The sequence below is a fragment of the Xyrauchen texanus genome, chromosome 6, assembly GCF_025860055.1.
Source record: "Xyrauchen texanus isolate HMW12.3.18 chromosome 6, RBS_HiC_50CHRs, whole genome shotgun sequence".
Classification (NCBI taxonomy): domain Eukaryota; kingdom Metazoa; phylum Chordata; class Actinopteri; order Cypriniformes; family Catostomidae; genus Xyrauchen; species Xyrauchen texanus.
Genome location: NC_068281.1, coordinates 38,158,357 through 38,178,226, shown reverse-complemented (window position 1 = coordinate 38,178,226; position 19,870 = coordinate 38,158,357). Strand labels below are relative to the sequence as shown.

The 19,870-nt window shown below is 37.5% G+C and overlaps 2 protein-coding genes across 2 annotated transcripts; one reads left to right on the top strand and one right to left on the bottom strand.

Annotated features, from left to right (window-relative positions):
* Positions 1-269: 269 nt before the first annotated feature.
* anxa13l (annexin A13, like) lies at positions 270-7,165 on the top strand. The gene is made up of 11 exons (XM_052128923.1): positions 270-318; positions 1,006-1,081; positions 1,780-1,874; positions 2,481-2,651; positions 2,902-2,935; positions 4,286-4,365; positions 5,354-5,422; positions 5,522-5,623; positions 5,715-5,790; positions 5,977-6,089; positions 6,186-7,165. The coding sequence occupies exons 1-11, from the start codon at positions 304-306 to the stop codon at positions 6,303-6,305; spliced, it is 951 nt and encodes a 316-aa protein (XP_051984883.1). The 5' UTR covers positions 270-303; the 3' UTR covers positions 6,306-7,165.
* Positions 7,166-13,073: 5,908 nt separating this feature from the next.
* Positions 13,074-18,739, bottom strand: si:ch211-252f13.5 (uncharacterized). The gene is made up of 4 exons (XM_052129071.1): positions 18,085-18,739; positions 17,284-17,810; positions 16,855-16,921; positions 13,074-16,769 (listed from the first exon to the last, which is right to left on the bottom strand). Exons 1-4 carry the CDS (start codon positions 18,641-18,643, stop codon positions 15,253-15,255), a joined length of 2,670 nt encoding a protein of 889 aa, XP_051985031.1. The 5' UTR covers positions 18,644-18,739; the 3' UTR covers positions 13,074-15,252.
* Between the last annotated feature and the right edge of the window lie 1,131 nt (positions 18,740-19,870).

Genomic DNA, 19,870 nt, shown 5'->3' with positions numbered 1-19,870 from the left:
TGTCTTTGGTTTATAATGTAATAAATTATGTGAAAGTTATTGTTTTTTTTATTGGTCTTGTAATGTATGTAATCATTAATAATATAATTAGTCAATACAAATAAAAAAGCGTTTTTACACTACTTTCAATTAATTAGACAATCAAGAAAAAATATTATTATAAATATATTAAAAGCCTACAATATGTAATGACATCATTGGCAGTGGGTAGCTGTGACGTCAGGGATGCGGGTGGAGTAAAAGATGCTGGCGCTGGGCGGAGAGAGAGAGCGCGCACTCAGAGACTCGCATCAGCAACACAAGATGGGCAACGTTCAAGTGAGTAAAACTGGGAAGTTGCACTTTGTTTCTTTTTTTTTTTTTTTTCTAGCTGTCATTTTCCCCACTACAATTAAAGATATTGAAAGTTTTTAGACATATTGCGTGGACTAAATGTAGGCATATGTTCATGCGAAAACGAGACATGAAACTGCTCGCGTGTGGTTTGTAACCTCGACCCTTTTTGTTGTTTTGTTTGTTTTATTTTTTTGCTTCAACAGTAATTTTTCCAATTCCAATTTTAGTATGAACATTTTGAAACTAACATTTTCGATGTTGCATGAATTAATTATTATTATTATTATTTACTTTCATATATTATTTGAATATTTCCTATTACTTGTTGTGTTTTACTGCGATTTGTAGAGACATGTTTATAATACAATAACTGTTTTTGTTATAAGTGCGCATTGCTATTATGGCCAGTGGGTGAGGCAGAGGAAGGCTTCCTGTCTCTGCCCAGAGATCCCATGACTCAGCTAATGAGCCCCTCCCCTGACTGTGCTGCTGCATTGCCAACTGATCCACAAGCCCTTGAAAAACATGCTGATGGACCAGACTCACTAATCACATCATTTTACAATGTTTAACCTATTGCAAAATCCAAATTTTAATGTAAAACGGCAGAGGTCTATAGTGAGCCCATAAAATTGCCTAATGTGTATTTCTTCTCAACTTCCATTTCAGCCCACAATAACTCCTTTTGAGGACTTTGATGTGGTGGCAGATATCAAGGCTATTCGTAAAGCCAGCAAAGGAATGGGTAGGATAAATACAAATAAATTCTGTTGAAAAAAACTAACCCTAAATTAAAGCGCCATGGTGTTTTTGAACTTAAAATAAGATGATGCACAATATTACACCTTGAAGTATTTCAAAAACATTAGCTACTCAGTGTAAAGGTATATTCTGGGTTCAGTTTGAGGCATTTGACGCATCCCTCCTTTTCTGTAAAAAAAAGTAAAAATCAAGGTTGCAGTGAGGCACTTACAATGGAAGTGAATGAGGACAGTTTTTGGAGGGTTTAAATGCAGAAATGTGGGGCTTATAATTTCATAAAATCACTTACATTAATATAGTGTATTATTTGAGCCTTGAAGTTGTTTAAGTTGTCATTTTTAAGGTTGTTCTAGGGTTTACAGCGTTATATCATCATGGCAACTTTCCAGAGAAAAGTTAGTGTTTTTTTTTTCATACTAAAATCATGTTAACATGCAAAAAGTATTTGAAAGTTTATAGATTTGCCCCCATTCACTTCCATTGTAAATGCCTCACTGGAACCCCGATGTTTGGATTTTTTAAGAAAAGGATGGGTGATTTTTGTGGTAATCAACATTATGCTACAAAAGTTTAACTTGTTTTGAACCCAGAATATTCCTTTAACAGTGAGTTTCCAGTAATTTATTTTAGAAATCATTTGCATTATGAGGTCATAAAGAGCTCTTCTCGTATTGTTCACAGGGACAGATGAGGAGACCATCATTTCCATTCTAACTAACCGCTCTGCAGCCCAGAGGATGGAAATTAAACAAGCATACTTTGAAAAATATGATGATGTGAGTCAGATTTTCAAATGTCATTTATCAGTTCTCATTCATATCAATATATCAATAAGCTATTATGGGTAAAACTGAAACTGTGTTCATTATGTGTAACAAAAGTGTACATTAAATCTAACATAACATATCAATATATATATATATATATACTGTATATATACTGTAGAGATATAAACATATGAAACAAGACATAAATGGTTTCTAATCTTTCCATCCACCACATTATATTATGCCTCGTTGCTTTTAGACTACATTAAACACTTGGTGTAGAGTTTTTCCTGTTGTGCTTTCACCCTTTTGTGCAGAGAAGATGAAAGAAGGGGAGTACTGAACTAAACTATAGATTTTCTTCACATTATTTCTCCAAATCAGTTGCAGTGCATAATGTTAATCGGAGTTATGTCTGATAAATTCACGATGAAACTAATAGACCCTGAAAATAAAGATGTATTGAGGAATATTTGCATGTCATGTTTACCTTTTTTTAATACATTTCACAATATAGAATGAATTCTGCACACTACTGTACCCATTGATAATATATCATGCAAACACATCTAGTGTCTGTCTGTTTTCATCATTGGCTCTTTGGACACTGTTAAGGAGTTGGAGGAGGTGTTGAAGAGTGAACTCACAGGAAACTTTGAGAATGCCATTGTAGCCATGCTGGACCCACCCCAAATCTTCATGGCTAAAGAACTGAGGAGAGCCATGAAGGGTGCAGGCACGGATGAGGATGTGCTGGTGGAGATCCTCTGTACCAGCACCAATCAGGTTACTGATTTTTTACATCGTTAGATTAGGATAATAGTCACCCAAAACGAAACTCCTGACATGAGGATACTGTATAACTAGGATGTGTATGTGGATGGCAGTAAATCTGAAGTTGCGACTCATATCTGATGACAATCTTTTACAACCAAACTGTTTTATATCCTTATTGAAGGATCCTATTAGTATCATTAGTAAATAAAAACAATTCACCATCACTTCTGTAATGTTTTTTTTTTTTTACTATTAACAGGATATTTTAAATTGCAAAGAGGCATATGTGCAAGGTGAGCTTTGATCTTTATGAATTTATTGTTGCTTCGTTACAGATATTTTGATGAGATTATTATTCTGATACTGATTATTATTAGAAATTAAAATAATGTAATAATTAAATAATTTTTTAAAGGGATAGTTCACCCAAATTATTTAAAGGTATAGTTCACCCAAATATGTCATTTACTCACCCTCATGCCATCCCAGATGTGTATGACTTTTTAGAAGAATATCTCACCTCTGTAGGTCCATACAGTGCAATTGAATGGTGACCAGATCTTTGAAGGTACAAAAAGCACATAAATGTAGAATAAAAGCACCCTATAAGACTCCAGTGGTTAAATCCATATTTTTGGAAGTGATCCAACCGGTTTTGTGTGAGAACAGACAAAATATAACTTATTGTCACTGTACATCTTGCCATGATTTCAAGCTCGATAACTGTTTTCTAGTGCTTGATGCATACACAGAATGCTAGATGGTGCTAGGAAGGGTAATCAAGCTTGAAATCATGATCGCCAAGGAGACTGCTGATACTGTGGCTTAGTGGTGACTAAAGAAGTGAGCATAATGTGAATTTATGCATTTATAAATGTATAATGTGATTTGATATTTATAAATATTTTCACGTTTATCTGCACAGTAAATATAACGCAAAAGAAGTTGACTCCTGCGCTGCTGGTGCACCAGCATTTCACTGTAGAAGCTAGAAATGTACCGCCCCTTACTGAAATGGAAAATTTGATTGGTTTGCAAATATTCAATTGCGTCTGAATGGATCGTTTTGACTGGTTACTCAGTGGAGTCGGGCTGTCTGTCTTGTCTGGCCTTCAGGTCAGCGCTCCCGCCTCCTGCTGCTCCCTGTGCGTTTAAAGAGAATCACTTTTAAATAATAAAAAAAGCACAATTTATTCAAAAGTGTGGTGGCATCGCATCAAATATTTTGGCACTCATACAAATCATTACACATTTTAGGTGAGCATATGCAAAATCCTTAGATTGATATATTGCATATGCTTGCGTATATGCTAGACTACACTACTGTGCTGATGTCAAGATTTATAGTGAAAAAGGAGTATTGTTTTGGTCTGTTCTCACACAAAACTGATTGGATCGCTTCAGAAGGCTTGGTTTAAACAACTGGAGTCATAGAGATTTCTTTTATGCTGCCTTTATGTGCTTTGTGCTGCTTCAAAGTTTTCACCATTCATTGCATTGTATGGACCTGAGCTGAGATATTCCCCTAAAAATCTTTGTTTGTGTTCTGCAGAAGAAAGAAAGTCATACACATCTGGGATGTCATGAGGGTGAGTAAATTATGAGAGAATGTTCATTTAACGATTCCTACTTTTGACCATCAGTGCATGAGCGAGATCTGGAGGCTGACATTGAAGATGACACTAGTGGAGAAGTGCGAAATCTTCTGGTGTCTCTCTTACAGGTAAAATGTAATCACAACATCTTCATAAAGTTATATGAGTTTGCTTGGGTATATTGTGCTAATTTATGTATAATTAGCAGTAATGGTAACTTGTACTGATAATCAGAATGTAGAATGGGAAAAAATGAATGGATACATTTACAATTTGTTTCTATACTTTATATAAGCTTTTTTATCTCTATATGAACCCTTCTAGATCCTGTGTCCATTCCTATGGATACAACTTTTTCTGGTGTTTTTTTGAAAGATTTTGTCATTTTGTGCCACCCAAATCACAAGAATGATTTGATTACATGCAAGTGTCATATTAAACCTTGTTACAATCTGAGCAACAAAAAATAAAAATAAAAAAATGTAATTTAAAAATAAAGCATGGTGGTATGCAACAGGATGCAAAAACATTTACAAAAAATTTAAACTTATAGTAAAACAATACATATAATACTTAAATTATAATGAAAAATATTGTAATAATATTTTTTTATTATTATTTTGAACCAGTATCCATTGTATACTGACACTAGAAACAACTATTAAAACGTTACCATAAACTGATTTTTTTTTATTTGTAATATTGATAATGATTTATGGATGCATTTATAGTAAAAAATAAAGCATGATCATATTTTTTGTGTCCTTGCTACATTATAGGAGTTTGAATGGTTAAAATAAGTAATTCAAGTAAAAGTAAAAACAAAAAGTACAAGTAGAAATACATGTATCTAACTTGTAAGTACATTTAAGTACATTTGTTAGGTACAATATATTTATGCTGTTCCTTTAAACATGAGCATGCTTAAGGCAGCATGTGCACATACTATAGTAGTGCATTCTTTCCCCTTCCCCGTCTCCACTCAGATGAAAACAATCAACTCTGGAACATGGGTGGCGCAAAATGTCGTTCCTAAGGGAAATGTTTTTGTTGTATTACAGTAATAGTGCAAATTGTTGTTATTCTTTGAAGTGAACACTTTCCCTTCACCTGCAGGCCGACAGGGATGAGTCTTATGAAGTGGATGAGGGACTGGCTGAGCAAGATGCTACATCGTTGTTTGAAGTGAGCTTTATCGTGTTGCTTGAATTCTGGATGTAACTAATTTATAACAAGTTACTTTATTCTAGTATGTGAGTATGTTATCATGTTGGTTTTCACCAGGCAGGGGAAGGTCGCTTTGGAACAGATGAGTCCACTTTCACCTACATCCTCACTCACAGGAACTACCTTCAGCTTCAGGCCACATTCAAGATTTATGAAACCGTAGGTGCCAATGTCACTTTCTTTTGTGAGATCCTTTGCTTATAAGTCTTGTTACAACATTCGTTCTGAGTGTCTGGTTTCTCTTTCATAGCTCTCTGGCACAGATATTCTGGATGCTATAGACAGTGAGGCTGCAGGAACATTGAAGGACTGTTACATTACCCTGGGTAACAATAACCTTCCAAACTTTGAGAAGCTTCAAAAGCTTCTTTTGAATTGAAGAGTCATACTGCAGTTCAAAGTAGCGAATGTAACCTCCTATAAATGCATGTGGTAGAATTTTATTTCTGTTTGATATTTGATAGCTTCAGCTGGTCACACACATCACGCAGTGATTTATTTTGTTTGCACAGTGAGATGTGCTAAAAACCCGCAGCTGTTTTTTGCACGTCGCCTGAATGCTGCCATGAAGGGAGCAGGAACAGATGAGGATACACTCATACGAATTATTATAGGACGCTCTGAGGTACAGATAATTATGGGCATGTTGTTTAATTGCTGCGAAAGGGGCAGAAACGTTGTTTAGGAAAAATGACTTTTTCACTTTCATGATCCCTTCTAGGTGGATTTGGAGACCATAAAGGACATGTACTTGGAGAAATATGATGTTACTCTAAAGGATGCCCTGTGCTCTGAGTGCGGCGGTGACTTCAAGCGGCTCCTAATAGAAATACTTCACTGAGTTGCCTACAGGGGGAGCCAGAGAGTCAACATGTAACCTTACTTGATATAAAAATGCACTAGCAACACTGCCTATGTAAACTACACATCCAATCTGTTAGAATCACCTCTTTCTGTACAAAGGGATCACTGAATAACACATGTATTTAGACATACATGCTTTTTGTAAATGCATTTTACAAATGAAAAACCATCTTACAACATTGTCATATCATTCTGTTTTGACAAACCAGATTTCTATTGCATTTTATTTTTATTTGACTTCTGCGTTGACTCATTACATGTGCCTTGAAAAGTCTGAAAAACTCATGACATTCAGTGTTCATCATTTCTTTTACAGAACAAGCCATGGTGCACAAAGGGTGATCCTTCATTTAACAATCTCTTCTTATACAGGTTCTTATCTTTGTACGTTGTCAATTTATCCAATAATAACCAAATAGTACATGTATTATGTTAGAAGTCTATAGTACATACTAATATCACAGCATATAATCTAATCATATCATAATATTACGAGCTGCTATCTGAAGGGCAAAGATGGTCCTTCAGTCTTTGATGATGCTTTTTAACACTGGTCATTTATTTGAGCAGCAGTTGTTGTGCAATTGTGACTGTTAATATTCTAAAGCAACATTGTGTCTTTATTATCACAAAGCTTCAGTATATACCTATTTTTATTTAATGATGTTTAAAGGACTGTGGATAGATGACATATTGGATTAGGGAACAATATTCCAACAGAAGTCAAAGAGTGCATATTATTAATAAAGCATGTTGAATTAGACTTAATACACATTTGTTTGATGCATGTTCTGCTTGTAAGTTTATAAAAAGAACAACAAAAATAAATTTGTCTGCTTTTGCTGTAGCCTTCCTTCAGTCATTATCCAATTTTGCAATGTTTTTAACTGTCATACCTTTTAACACTGTGAATGTCTATAAAGTCTCCTTAACAATTTTTTTTAACAATTTCAACAATATTGTCATTTTTATCTGAAAGTTACGGAAATTGCCAACACTGTGTCATTTTTACCACATCTTAAATTCTGTAATGTGTTCTACAAAATTCTGTGGTGGAAATGACAGTGATGAAAATTACATGTTTTTTTTTTTTAATATAAAACGACTCCATCTGGCTATGGCTAATTTCATAGGCAATATTTTATGTATCCTTAATACACACTAATACTTTTACACTTTTTGCACAATTTGGCAAAATTAATGCATGGCTGGAAATGACGGCCATAATTCTGCTCACAGGTGACAGGTAACTTGAATTAAATTCAAACATCGCTTGTCACATATTTAATTTCAAGCATCTTCACTGGCATTTTGTAGACTTGGTAAACAAGTATGCTAACTTTTGAAAAAACTTCATTAGTGGCAGACTTGTTTGGTGTGGTGGAAATGATGCTGTTGGACAGTTGTAATTTATAAAAAAAAAAAAAAATTTGAAATTAGAATTCCTTTTCACACTGTAAATATCTGTTTGTTAAGATTATACTAGTGCTAAACATGTAATAATTTGTATTTTTTATTATGAAGTTCCTTAGTTTAATATTGATAGTCTGGGTCTGGGTCATGGCTAAAACTGTAAAATCTACATTTGAAGTCAGAGGTTTACATACACTTAGGTTGAAGTCATTAAAACTTTTTGTGAAGTGGTTAAAAAATTTTTTAACCACTTCACAGATTTAATATTAGCAAACTATAGTTTTGGTAAGTCGTTTAGGACATCTACTTTGTGCATGACACCAGCAATTTTTCCAACAATTGTTTACAGACAGATTGTTTCACTTTTAATCGACTGTATCACAATTCAAATGGGTCAGAAGTTTACATACACTACTGTGCCTTTAAGCAGATTGGAAAATTACTGAAAATAATGTCAATCCTTTAGACAATTAGCTAATTAGCTTCTGATAGGAGGCGTACTGAATTGGACCTGTGGATGTAATATAAGGTCTACCTTCAAATTCAGTGCCTCTTTGTTTGACATCATGGAAAAATCAAAAGAAATCAGCCAAGACCACAGAAAAAGAATTGTGGACCTCCACAAGTCTGGTTCATCCTTGAGAGCAATTTTAAATGCCTGAAGGTACCACATTCATCTGTACAAATAATAATACACAAGTATAAACATCATGGGACCACACAGCCATCATACTACTCAGGAAATAGACAGATGCTGTCCCCTAGTTATGAACGTAGTTTGGTGTAAAAAGTGCAAATGAATCCCAGAACAACAGCAAAGGACCTTGTGAAGATGCTGGAGGAAACAGTTAAACAAGTATCTATATCCACAGTAAAACAAGTCCTATATTGACATAACCTGAAAGGCTGCTCCGCAAGGAAGAAGCTACTGCTCCAAAACCACCACAAAAAGCCATTCTACAGTTTGCTAGTGCACATTGGACAAAGATCTTACTTTTTGGAGAAATATCCTAAATATAAATGTAATATTTTTAAATACTTTTGGCCACAATCACCATCATTATGTTTGGAGGAAAAAGGTAATGTTTGCAAGCATAAGAACACCATCCCAACCGTTAAGCATGGGGGTGGCAGCATCATGATGTGGGGGTGCTTTGCTGCAGGAGGGACTGGTGCACTTCACAAAATAGATGTCATCATGAGTAAGGAGAATTATGTGAATATATTGAAGCAACATCTCAAGACATCAGCAATGAAGTTTAAGCTTGGATGCAAATGGGCCTTCCAAATGGACAATGACCACCAGCATATCTCCAAAGTTGTGGCAAAATGGTTAAAAGACAACAAAGTGAAGGTATTGGAGAGAAGCTTGTTGATGGCAACAACTCAAGTTAAACAATTTAAAGTCAATTCTACCAAATATTAACAAAGTTCTTCCATGGTTCCGACTACTCCCCTGCTGGATGGCAGTGGCGAGTCCTCCCTCCTGGGTTTCGGCACCACTGTAACAGGTAAAGGTCAGGCATGGAGGAGGCAGGAACCGGTCGGACAGTCAAAATAAAAGTTTAATGACTTCCGGTTTGGCGATGTAAGAGAAGGCAGCAAAGGCGAGGACCTCCCAACCACACTCCTTTTAATCATATATGCGTCTTCCAATCTAATTGCTTTACAATATAACATTTAAGAACTACACTTAGTTGAGAAAGCAGAATGAGCAACTCTAAACAGAAGCAAAGTACCGCGCCAGCAACACGGTCAGGCGCTACCCTAGCGGGTAAGTTAGCAGTAATGGCGGCTAATGACACCACTATTAGCAACAAGGACGTACCTGAAAAAGACAATACGGATAACTTGTCGATGAGTCAGCTAGTCTCCGAACTGGCAAAACAGCGGGCCAGTTTAAAAGAGGACATGGCAAGTTTAATTCAAGATTCAATCAAGCCATTACAGGCCTCCCTTGACACGCTACGCGAGACGGTCGGCTCGTTTCAGCACCGGCTTGCATCTACTGAAGTTTGAAAGGCTAACCGCCGCGGAAACAATGATTAAATCCTTGAAGACGCAGAATTCTTTTCTTCTAGACCAAATTGACGATCTTGAGAATAGATCCAGAAGGGCCAACCTGCGTATTATCAATATTCCGGAAGGCGCTGAGGATGGAAAAGACCCCATCGGATTTATATCTGGGCTGCTTAAAGATACCATGGAGAGTGTGTTTGACAAACCTCCCGAACTTGAACGAGCGCATCGCGCGCTTCGCCCCAAACCTGGAGCAGGGCAATCTCCAAGACCATTCATTGTCTGCTTCCACCGATTTCAGGAAAAGGAAAAGGCACTTCACTGGGCCAGACGACATGATACCAAATTCAACGGAACGTCACTGCGGCTATACCCGGATACGAGCGCAGCTTTAGCGAAGAAACGCGCCGGATTCAAAGAAGTCAAACAATCCCTCTATCAGAAAGGCATAAAGTTTCAACTTTTGTATCCTGCATGTCTCCGTGTGAAACTCGCCGAGGAAATTCACACTTTTGATTCACCTGCGGCTGCCGAGGCTTTTTACAAACAACGCGTCTTTGTACAAGACTAAAGATATAACGCTACTGTCTGTGAAGTTAAATGGTACAGACAACATACTTCAAGTAATAAGGTGACTTTCTCTATCTATTCTTCTATAGGAAGTTATTTAAAACTTCAAGAAAAGATGGCATGTTTGTTTCTGTTTATTGCCTTAAAGTTCATTCAGTACACTGTGTAATAATGACACTATGCTGTACTCCATGTAAATATTGTGGTTTTGATTTTTTCGCCCCTTTTTCCAATCTCTCCTCAAAATATAATCTGCCAAGATCACATCTGTTTAGATATTTTCAAGTTTGTCATCTAATCCAAAATCATTGTCCTATATATCCAACCATTCCTCCCAGCACAGGATTGGATGAAATTTTAAACACTCCCTTACATTTGAAAGGTGTAATTTCTAAAGTATATAATACTTTAATGTCAAAAAAAATATTAATCTAGACAGAATCCGTGCAGAATGGACAAAGGATTTGGCAGTGGATATATCAGATGAAACATGGAATAATGCATTATTTAGAGTGAATGGAACAACCTCCTGTACTCGCTTGGGTTTAATCCAGTTCAAGGTCCTTCATAGACTTCATTACAGCAAGGTTAGGCTGTCCAAGATATACACAAATGTAGATGATACATGTGAGCGCTGTCGTTCTGCTAAAGCAGACCTTGCTCATATGTTTTGGACTTGTCCCAGACTGCTGGATTACTGGACAGTTATATTTAAAACTTTGTCTGAGGCATATATTAAGGATATCAGGCCTAGTTTTGAGATGTCCAAAAATAGTCAAGACGCATGCGCTTTTGCATGTCTTTTGGCTCGGAGAAGAATATTACTTGATTGGAAATCAAGTAAACCACCTTTAGTTTCACTCTGGCTTAGTGATGTGATGCTGTTTTTGAAACTGGAAAAAATTAAATATTCTCTTAGAGGATCCACCAAACGTTTTTATTCAGTATGGACGCCAATGATTTCATATTTTGAAAAGGACGTAACTCTTCCCAAAAACTAAAACTAATATTGTTATTAAAAGGCCCGTGCACAGTGGAACGGATAACGCAAATCAACACAATGGGCTAACAATGATGTCAATTATTTCCTCACTGTTTGTAATATAACAACCTTGAAACTCTGTTTTTCTACTTTGGATTTTTTTTATTTATTTATTTATTTATTTATACATACATTGTTTATATATCTTATTATTATTATTATAGTTTATATATATATATTTTTTTTTTCTTTTTTTCCTTTCTTTCTTTGTTCAGTGGGTGGGTTTTGGAAAAGGGGGAAAATTGTAAAAACAAGGAGCACTGTTAACTTTTTCTGTATATGACACGTCACTCTGTTCTTCCTTCAATAAATAAATAAATAAATAAATAAAAGTTTAATGAATAACTCAACATAAAACCATCATAAACAAACACAGACTCACATGCAACATGGTTGAGTGCATCTCTCTCTCTCTCTCTCTCTCTCTCTCTCTCTCTCTCTCTCTCTCTCATCTCACTATCTCTCTAACTCGGCGTCTCCAGGTGCCCCTTATCTCACTCTCCTGCTGATTAGCTGATTCAGCGCCGGCCATGCTCCATCACAGCGCAGCCATTTCCCTCCTTGTTACACAGATATTTTAACCCTTGCACCCAGAGAGGCCCATATGGTTAGTGTCAGCTCTCTTGACAGGGAAAAAAAAAACTTCAGATCTACTGTGTGAGTCTCCACATGGTGGGTGATTGTGTCAATAATTTATTTTTATTGTATGTCATTTTAAAGTGAACATCTATAATCCATAACAGTTTATTGATATTTAGCATGTAGTTCAAATGCATGCTATAAAAAGGGTAGGAATGAAGATATGTCTAGCAAAACTGAAAGATATTTGCTCATCTGATTTGACTGGAGGTGCACTTCTAACAGTTTAGCAGTTTAAGAACAAACAAAATGTGCATGACATAAATTATTATGAAAGGTTCATTGAAATATTAAGCTCTTTTCTGTGTCTTTCAAAACAAATTAATTTCCATCTGTGTTATATTTCAGAAGGCTGAGGGTTGCATAGTAAGTCTGTCTGCGAGTACTGACCTGACCCTGTGAAAGTAGCCATATTTCAGTGTTTCACATTAGCCCTGTGAAGGGTTCTGTCTCTCACACGCTTCTTCTTATGGAATAACTTTAAAGTAACGTCATCTTCTGTGCCTAGTAAAGCTTTTAGTATTTACCAAATATCCTTGTAAACCACAAGACTGTGTAGATGCTTTCTAAGATTATAAACCTAATTTCAGTTTTGACTTGGCTTCAGGGTATGCTAGTAATGTAGATGCACTTGTGTGGATATCTGTGATATTTCTAGAACAATTAAAGCAATTTCATAGTTTCTGCTTTAAGCAGTATAGTAGTATAGAAATGAAGCCAGATGCTACTTCTACTTTATTTTATAGAAATCCTGCATAAACAACACAATGAAAGCCATCTGGTTCTGTGTGCCAAACACCTGCATTTGATTCCCAATAGAAAAGGTTTACTGCCTTTTTTTCTTTTTCTTTTTCTGCCATGGCACACCGTAGTGTGACATTGGATGAAATTTAGTGTTGGGTTTTTCAAAGATCCATGAAACTAAACAAATACACAAATATAATAATGTTGATAATAATGTGACTATGTCTAGTTAGGATTATAATAGGAAATCTTTTTATTTCCATTTTGAGTATAAAAACAGCAATATAATAACAATATTTAACATAAACAAGCATCTAACAGCAAGTATTTCAGTACGACTACGTTTAATTCAAGAGAAAGATGTACGGTAGCCTTGTTTAAGGTTTGCAAAAAATCCAAGTAAAAAATACACATAGAAATAAACTTGTTGAATTCAAGCCATACAACAACCAATAACATAAAGCTTTGTACCCAAGAATTGACTCTGAAGCTTGAAACAAACTTGTCTTTCACTCCTGTTTGGTGGTACTTTGAGTCCCGCGGTTGTATTACAGAAACTTCCTTTCTTAAGTCTTAAAGGTCCATTCAGTAAAACAGAACAAAAACAGAAGTTCTTGATTAGCAATGACATTTTTAAAATGTGTTATTTACAGTTAGCTATTAGTAATTTATTCCTCTAACTCAGGGGTTGGCACCCTATGGCATGCGTGCCAGCATTGGTATGAGGAGGCGTAATCACTGGCATGCCAGCAACAGCGAGAGAGGAGTAGACTGTTTTATTTTGATAAATTCCGCATCTGCATTCCAATCTACATCTTGATGTAATCCTTCCTCGTGATCACACAGCATGTTTTTCCTATTTTTTTAAAATGTACTTGTTCATTGAACTGTTGTATATAAGCACGACTTCTATTATATTATATTCAACAGTTAGTTCCGGTCCTCGAATCTGATTGGACGAGAGATGTTCCATGAGCACTGATGGTCTGACATCATCAGCACTCAGACGCTTCACTGTGTATATCACTCTGCTTGTGTTCGTGCCATTCTAAACTAAAGTGTTAGAGTAGAGCATATGTGTTAAAAGTTACTGTATAAGTGTCTCTTAGATGTATTTATTTTTTGACATTACATATGTTAGCCAGCAGGTGGTGGCAAAAGATAATTTTTGTGTGTAATGTGAGCATTTGGTGACATAAATTGAATCTGTCATTCGTATTACTACTACTACACGACTACAGCTAGAAAATAGCTTTAAATGGCTTTAAACGAACAACTTCAGCATTACGGCTCATCACAGCTGAGAGACACAACAGATTGATTAATTACACAATGGGTGCTGTTTAAAATGGCGGAGGACATTGCGGTTTCTATAGTGATTGACTCCTGTGCACCGGCTACCACGAAATAGGGAGAATTACCCCCACTTGAAAGGCTATTTTTCCACTGAGAAAGCTGATCTCCAGAAAGCTGACAGCATCTCTGCTTGTGAGTGGCAACATGTGATCACACACTCCGTCTCTCTCTCTCAAACACACACACACACACACACACACACACACACACACACACACACACACACACACACACACACACACACACACACACACACACACACACTCACATCCTTGTTTATTCAATAACTTGTTAGAAACAGCACAAGCCATGATATTACTTCTGAAGTGAAGTTTTAGAATTACTAACGAAGGCTTGGACACATCATTTGTTTTGAACCAGCAATGGCAGATTCTGATCCGCCGCGTAAGAACAAATGCATTTTTATGACCGTACATACTCATTTTTTAAAATGTACTTGTACATTGAACTGTTGTGTATAAGCAATATCACACGAGCAAGAGTGCGATATGGCCTTACATCAGCATTGCCACAGGCCGAGGCCATAGGCGGAAATCGCGGGGGGGTCGGGGCGGTCAGGACCCCCCCAATCTGAGGGTTGTCCCCCCCTAAAATATCATTCAAATATGTGTATTGTAAATAATATAATGATATATTCTTAAAATAATTGTATAAGAAATAAAATAATACAAATGCAAACGGGGCAACAACAAAAAACACCTTGGTGTCCCCTTCAAAAATTGCTCTTGAGAATTGTTTTGTTTATTGTCCCCCCCAACATTTTTATGAAATTTTCGCCCCTGGCCGAGGCCGAGTGCTGCAGGTAATCACAGCAGTGCTGATTTAGGGCCATACAGTTCAATGAACAAGTACATTTTAAAAAATATACTTTAAAAAAAATATAAAATATTACATTATATTATAACTGAAATTAACATGCATAAATTGCTGCTTAACAAATAAGATAGGACCCTCAAGTTAGGATGCGTCTGTATTATGGTGAGAAAATGCTTTGGAAATTAAAGCTAACCAATGACTATTTGATGCCTAAACTAGAACATTAATCAAAATTACTTTGGTTAAATGCAAAAAGACATTAAACATGCTTGCTTAATGTCATGCTCTCCAAGTGGTGCTATGCTCATGCAACTGTCCAGAGGATAGAAATGCTACTTCCAGCATCATGGGCAATTTGGTTTATGCGTCCTCGCACACAATCCACTGTTGCAAATATTGCAGTGCCATTGTGCACTTGAAAGGACACCCTCAGTGCTACACTTGCCCACACACTTCCCTCTGGCATGTGACCACCAATCTGTTGAGCTATAGGGGCTGCTTGAGCCCATTGTGACCCACCCTGCTGAAGCAAGGTGAGTTTGATTAGACTGCACGAGTGGATGAGCCGCAAATCTAAGGACACACTTGCTGTTCCTGCTTCCCTGAAGATGAAGTTTCGGTGAGGGTTGTGATCACCAGTTCCAGAGAGTCTCACTTGTGGCACTTTTGATGTTGTCTGGAGGAAGAACAAGGCCTTATTTCGCACAGCGCCAGTTGGGAGACCTTTCCTAGACACACAGGCTGACAAGGCAGTCGACACGGCTGATGGGATCCACACTAGACTTAGCATACTAATCCCAGAGTCATCACCAAAGTAGCGTACATTGCACTGTGCAGGTGCGAGGATCTCGAAGGTGAGCATATCTCCAGAATCCACAGTGGTGGCAGCTGACAAAGATATGGAAGTGTCTCTGTAATGAACACCAGACTTGAATGTGCGGGTAAGCTCAGCACTACTCCCGTTGTGGCTCACATATGCTAGTAAGTAGAAGCCCTCTGAAACACAAGCTTGACCCATGGAGTATAGTGCCTGCTGAAGGACAAACTTCACAGTGCCACTCTCCCTGAAGTGTACCCCACGATTGTCAAGGTTTAGCCCGACCATGTAGGGGTCAGAAATAGATGACGTACGGAAGGCAGGTCGATAGTTGGTGTGGTAGTGCGCCGAAGCAACAGCCTGAGCAGTCATAGCCACCGCACCGGTGTCATGGGACAACCAATACAAGCTGAAAGGTGAAATAAGGTTGCTCTGAATATGCACTCCACTGTCTTGGTTACATTGGTCACTGGCACTCTTGAGGGATAGAAACAGTACATGACCTGGCTCCACAGCAGTTGCTCCACTAATGCTAGCACTCTGGAGTGACTTACCATCCTGCTGCTCCACTCGTACACCACTAAGGTCCCAACCCTCCTCTTCACTGGCATTCATTCGTAAACACGCTTGAACAAAGCTGCGGCAGCCATGTTTTAAGGCAAGGTTATGGTCAACCCAAACAAGTCCGTGTTGATGTAGAACTATCTGACCATCTGTGCAGGAAAGAAGACTTTTGTCACTATTGCCTTGGATATGAAGTCGCATATTGGGGAACTCACTACCCTTTGGTACATCAACGTCACCAGACCAGGACAGCGAGAGTTTGCTTTCAGAGGGTTTGGTGCACACAGCATCACTCATGGCTGAACATGGAGAGACCACTGGCTGAGAATCACATTCTGAACAGGCCTGACACTCCTCTGTCTCTGAATTGTAAAAATAAGAGTGTCCGCACATCCCAGCAAACGCGTCCCTCTCGGACATGCCAGAGCAGCGAAATCCACCTGCATCCAAAGACATTAAACAATGCTCTGCATTTAATGTATTAGGCTTTAATCACAAACAATTATGGAAATCTGGGAGACTTACCTGGTGTGTTGAGGCACTGGTTCTGTTCTTTACACAGGTTTGTTATCTCTAGGCATTCATCTCTGTCCTGTTGGACATTTTCATTCATTATTTTATCTTTCTTATGGAATTGTATTAATAACTTGACTTTGCACACATTTTAAGACAGTAAGTGAGGCTGACATACTGTTCCAAACCTGAGCCTAGTGTAAAAAATGTGGATGTACCAGAGCTATGGCAGAGGGCAAGATTTTCAAAGAAAGTCACAAAGTTTAGAAATTCCTTTAAATTATTTCATTTGCATTGAGCGTACAAACCATGGCTGCATTTGGTAACTATGGTCAAAATTAGGCTGCATAGCCACAACAGATTTAAATTCAAACTAAATTACAACATGCTGCTTAAAGTAATGAACTGTATCCTCCAAAGATGACACAGTAGTAGACACACCTGGCATATCCTGTCCGCATGAATCGAACATTGAGCCACCAGAAAGAATCCTGGAGGGCAAACGGTGCATTTCTCACAGTGTGGCTGATTTGCTCTGTATTCGCAGTACTCATCTGCTCGACAGGATCCACAGACAAGCAGAGGTCTGTCAGCATCCATCACACTAGCATCCATGTTCATCTTGTGCATGTCGAAAGCCTCCTGAGTATAGGTCCTCGCCTGGGATTGGAAACTCTGCAAATGTCTCTCAATGACTCTGTGTGGGCCTTGGACAGATAAGTGCTTGACGCTGTCCAGAAGATGGTTGTACTGGGTCTTGACCTGCTCCATCTGGTCAAACATTCTCCGTTGCTGTTCCAGTATTTCATTCTGGTGGGTTAACAAAGCACCTTGCTGTTCACTCAGTGTGCTCTGAAGCTGCTTGATCTCAGTGTGCTGTCTCTGAAGCTGTTCCACCAGTTTCTCCTGACCTTTTTCCAAATGTAGATGCAACACCAATGCGTCTTCCGAATGGACCTCGTTAGTCCCTGGTCAAAATATAGGGAAAGCACAACATTTTGTTGAAATCACTTCAGATGTGAGTTACATTTTATTATTGTCAACTTGGACACTTAAAAATTTTCATGATATTGACAACATTCTACATGGTGTAGTCTTCCTAAGGGAGCAGGCAACTCTCCAACGTGTAATCAGATTTGCATGACCATGATTGCTAGGTTAAGTGTAAAATCCCTATTATAAAAAGAACAAAAGCTTAATGGTATCTATGACTCTGGACAAAATGTGTATATCATCATTTACCTTGTTTGATGTCACATGTCAATTGAATTCCAGTGGATGGTCCCCCTCGAAGTCCTAACTCCGGAAATTCCCCCAATGCTTGCTCAGCTCTGTCCTGCATATGGACAAAAGACAGTTTGCTTCTTCCAACATTTGACCCTGTCGCGCAGGCTTCTCCAATGCAGGAATGCTGTCTGTGCTCTTGTCGCATATGTACAGGCAGTTTACACTCAATACTTCTGCATTCATTTGTACCATTATTTGTTGGTCTTGGCAACCTTTGACAGCTTCCTCCAGTGCATCCATGTGGGCTGAACACCTCAGCTGTGATATTTCTTGGGTTTTCCTTTGGTCTGCCAGTCTTGCTCTGCTGTGGATGGATTATTGTGTAAGGCACTGCTGGTCGTCTTGGCGAATAAACCGAATATCTGCTCTGGTGATGAGATAATCTGCTTTGGCTATCTGGTGTTCTGGATGCAGACCTTTGGCAATGCGTTCCTGTGCAAATTTCAGATGCACTCTGAATATTTCCTCCACACACCATCAAACAAATCAGAAATAAAAAGCTTTGAGTTGCCATTTTAGCTTCGTCGTGTAAAAATGCTAAAGACACTTAAACTTGGGTTCCTTGTAATCCAGAGAATGATCCACAGACTGTATCCATATTACAATGCCCACATAGTCAGTATCACAAATTGTTTCCAATCTGTGGAAGCTAAAATTTGGATCAAACAAACATTTTCAAATATTAAAGCAGCTATTTTTTGGTCTAGAATGGAGGGAACATGTGCTCTGCAACCTGTGGTGGAAGTTCTGAAGAAATGTCTATATGTGGCATTCCACACGCTTAATTGGCAACAGGTTTGCCTCAAGCCTCAGTTAACCCGTAGAGTTCCTAGACGTTACACTGTTATCAGCCTCAACTAATGATTTATAAATAATTTAAATGCTGTTCCTTCATAGACGGTACTAGTCTGCATGTGGCTCTTTTTCATGGTACTTAATGGGTACAAAGATGGAAACTTTTTCAAAAGGGAAATGTACTTTAATTAGCAATTATTGTTTTTGTTAATTAGTTTGTGAATTATGAAAATTCAGTTGTTCCTATATAAATCAGCTTTTTAAAATTTTGATATTGTCACACTGTTTATAAAGTCTGCCGTCAAGTAATGTACCAATAATTATCCTGCTGATAAAACTAAAATGCATTTGATAGACATTTAGCAATTTTCATTCTTGCCATTTGACTCTCATTGTAATACGTTTTAAAATATATCCTCTGTATGTCAGGATTATATAGTATAAAGGTGATTTTGAGCAAGATAAATACACCTAAAATGTTTGCGTTGTTGAATTGAACATTACCAATAATATTTGTCAATCTTATATTAGTATTCAAATAACTGTCAATTGATGGAGAGTTAATCTTGACTGTATATATTTTGAGCTTTATCACATGATTGTAAAGGGTTAATTATTTCCTCAAGCCTCTTTAATTACAACCAACATCTTTAATTACAACCTGCATGCTTGTTTTCATCTGCCAGACATAACCTGCTGTGGGGTCAATTAAAGCTGCTGGTGTTGAGTCTGAAACCACAAGAATCCCCTCCCATACATCTATGATGCTTGAAACGCTCTCAAAAGATGCTTAATTGTAAAGGGATCAATTATACACTGTAAAAATGAAAGCATAACATTTTAAAAATGCTACATTTACACAGTATATTTGGTAGAAAGGGACATTCGACGGCATGACCCATGTTATTTATTTATTATTTTTGTAGTTCATTCTGTGCATTGGAGT

Excerpts from the sequence above, each read along its gene's own strand:
- si:ch211-252f13.5 (XM_052129071.1), bottom strand. The coding sequence starts at position 18,643 with ATGGCAACTCAAAGCTTTTTATTTCTGATTTGTTTGATGGTGTGTGGA. Across the intron at positions 17,811-18,084 it reads GACATGTGACATCAAACAAG|GGACTAACGAGGTCCATTCG; the intron begins GTAAATGATGAT and ends TATTTTGACCAG. Across the intron at positions 16,770-16,854 it reads CCAGTGCCTCAACACACCAG|GTGGATTTCGCTGCTCTGGC; the intron begins GTAAGTCTCCCA and ends CTTTGGATGCAG.
- anxa13l (XM_052128923.1), top strand. Across the intron at positions 4,366-5,353 it reads TTCTGGTGTCTCTCTTACAG|GCCGACAGGGATGAGTCTTA; the intron begins GTAAAATGTAAT and ends CTTCACCTGCAG. Across the intron at positions 5,791-5,976 it reads GGACTGTTACATTACCCTGG|TGAGATGTGCTAAAAACCCG; the intron begins GTAACAATAACC and ends TTGTTTGCACAG.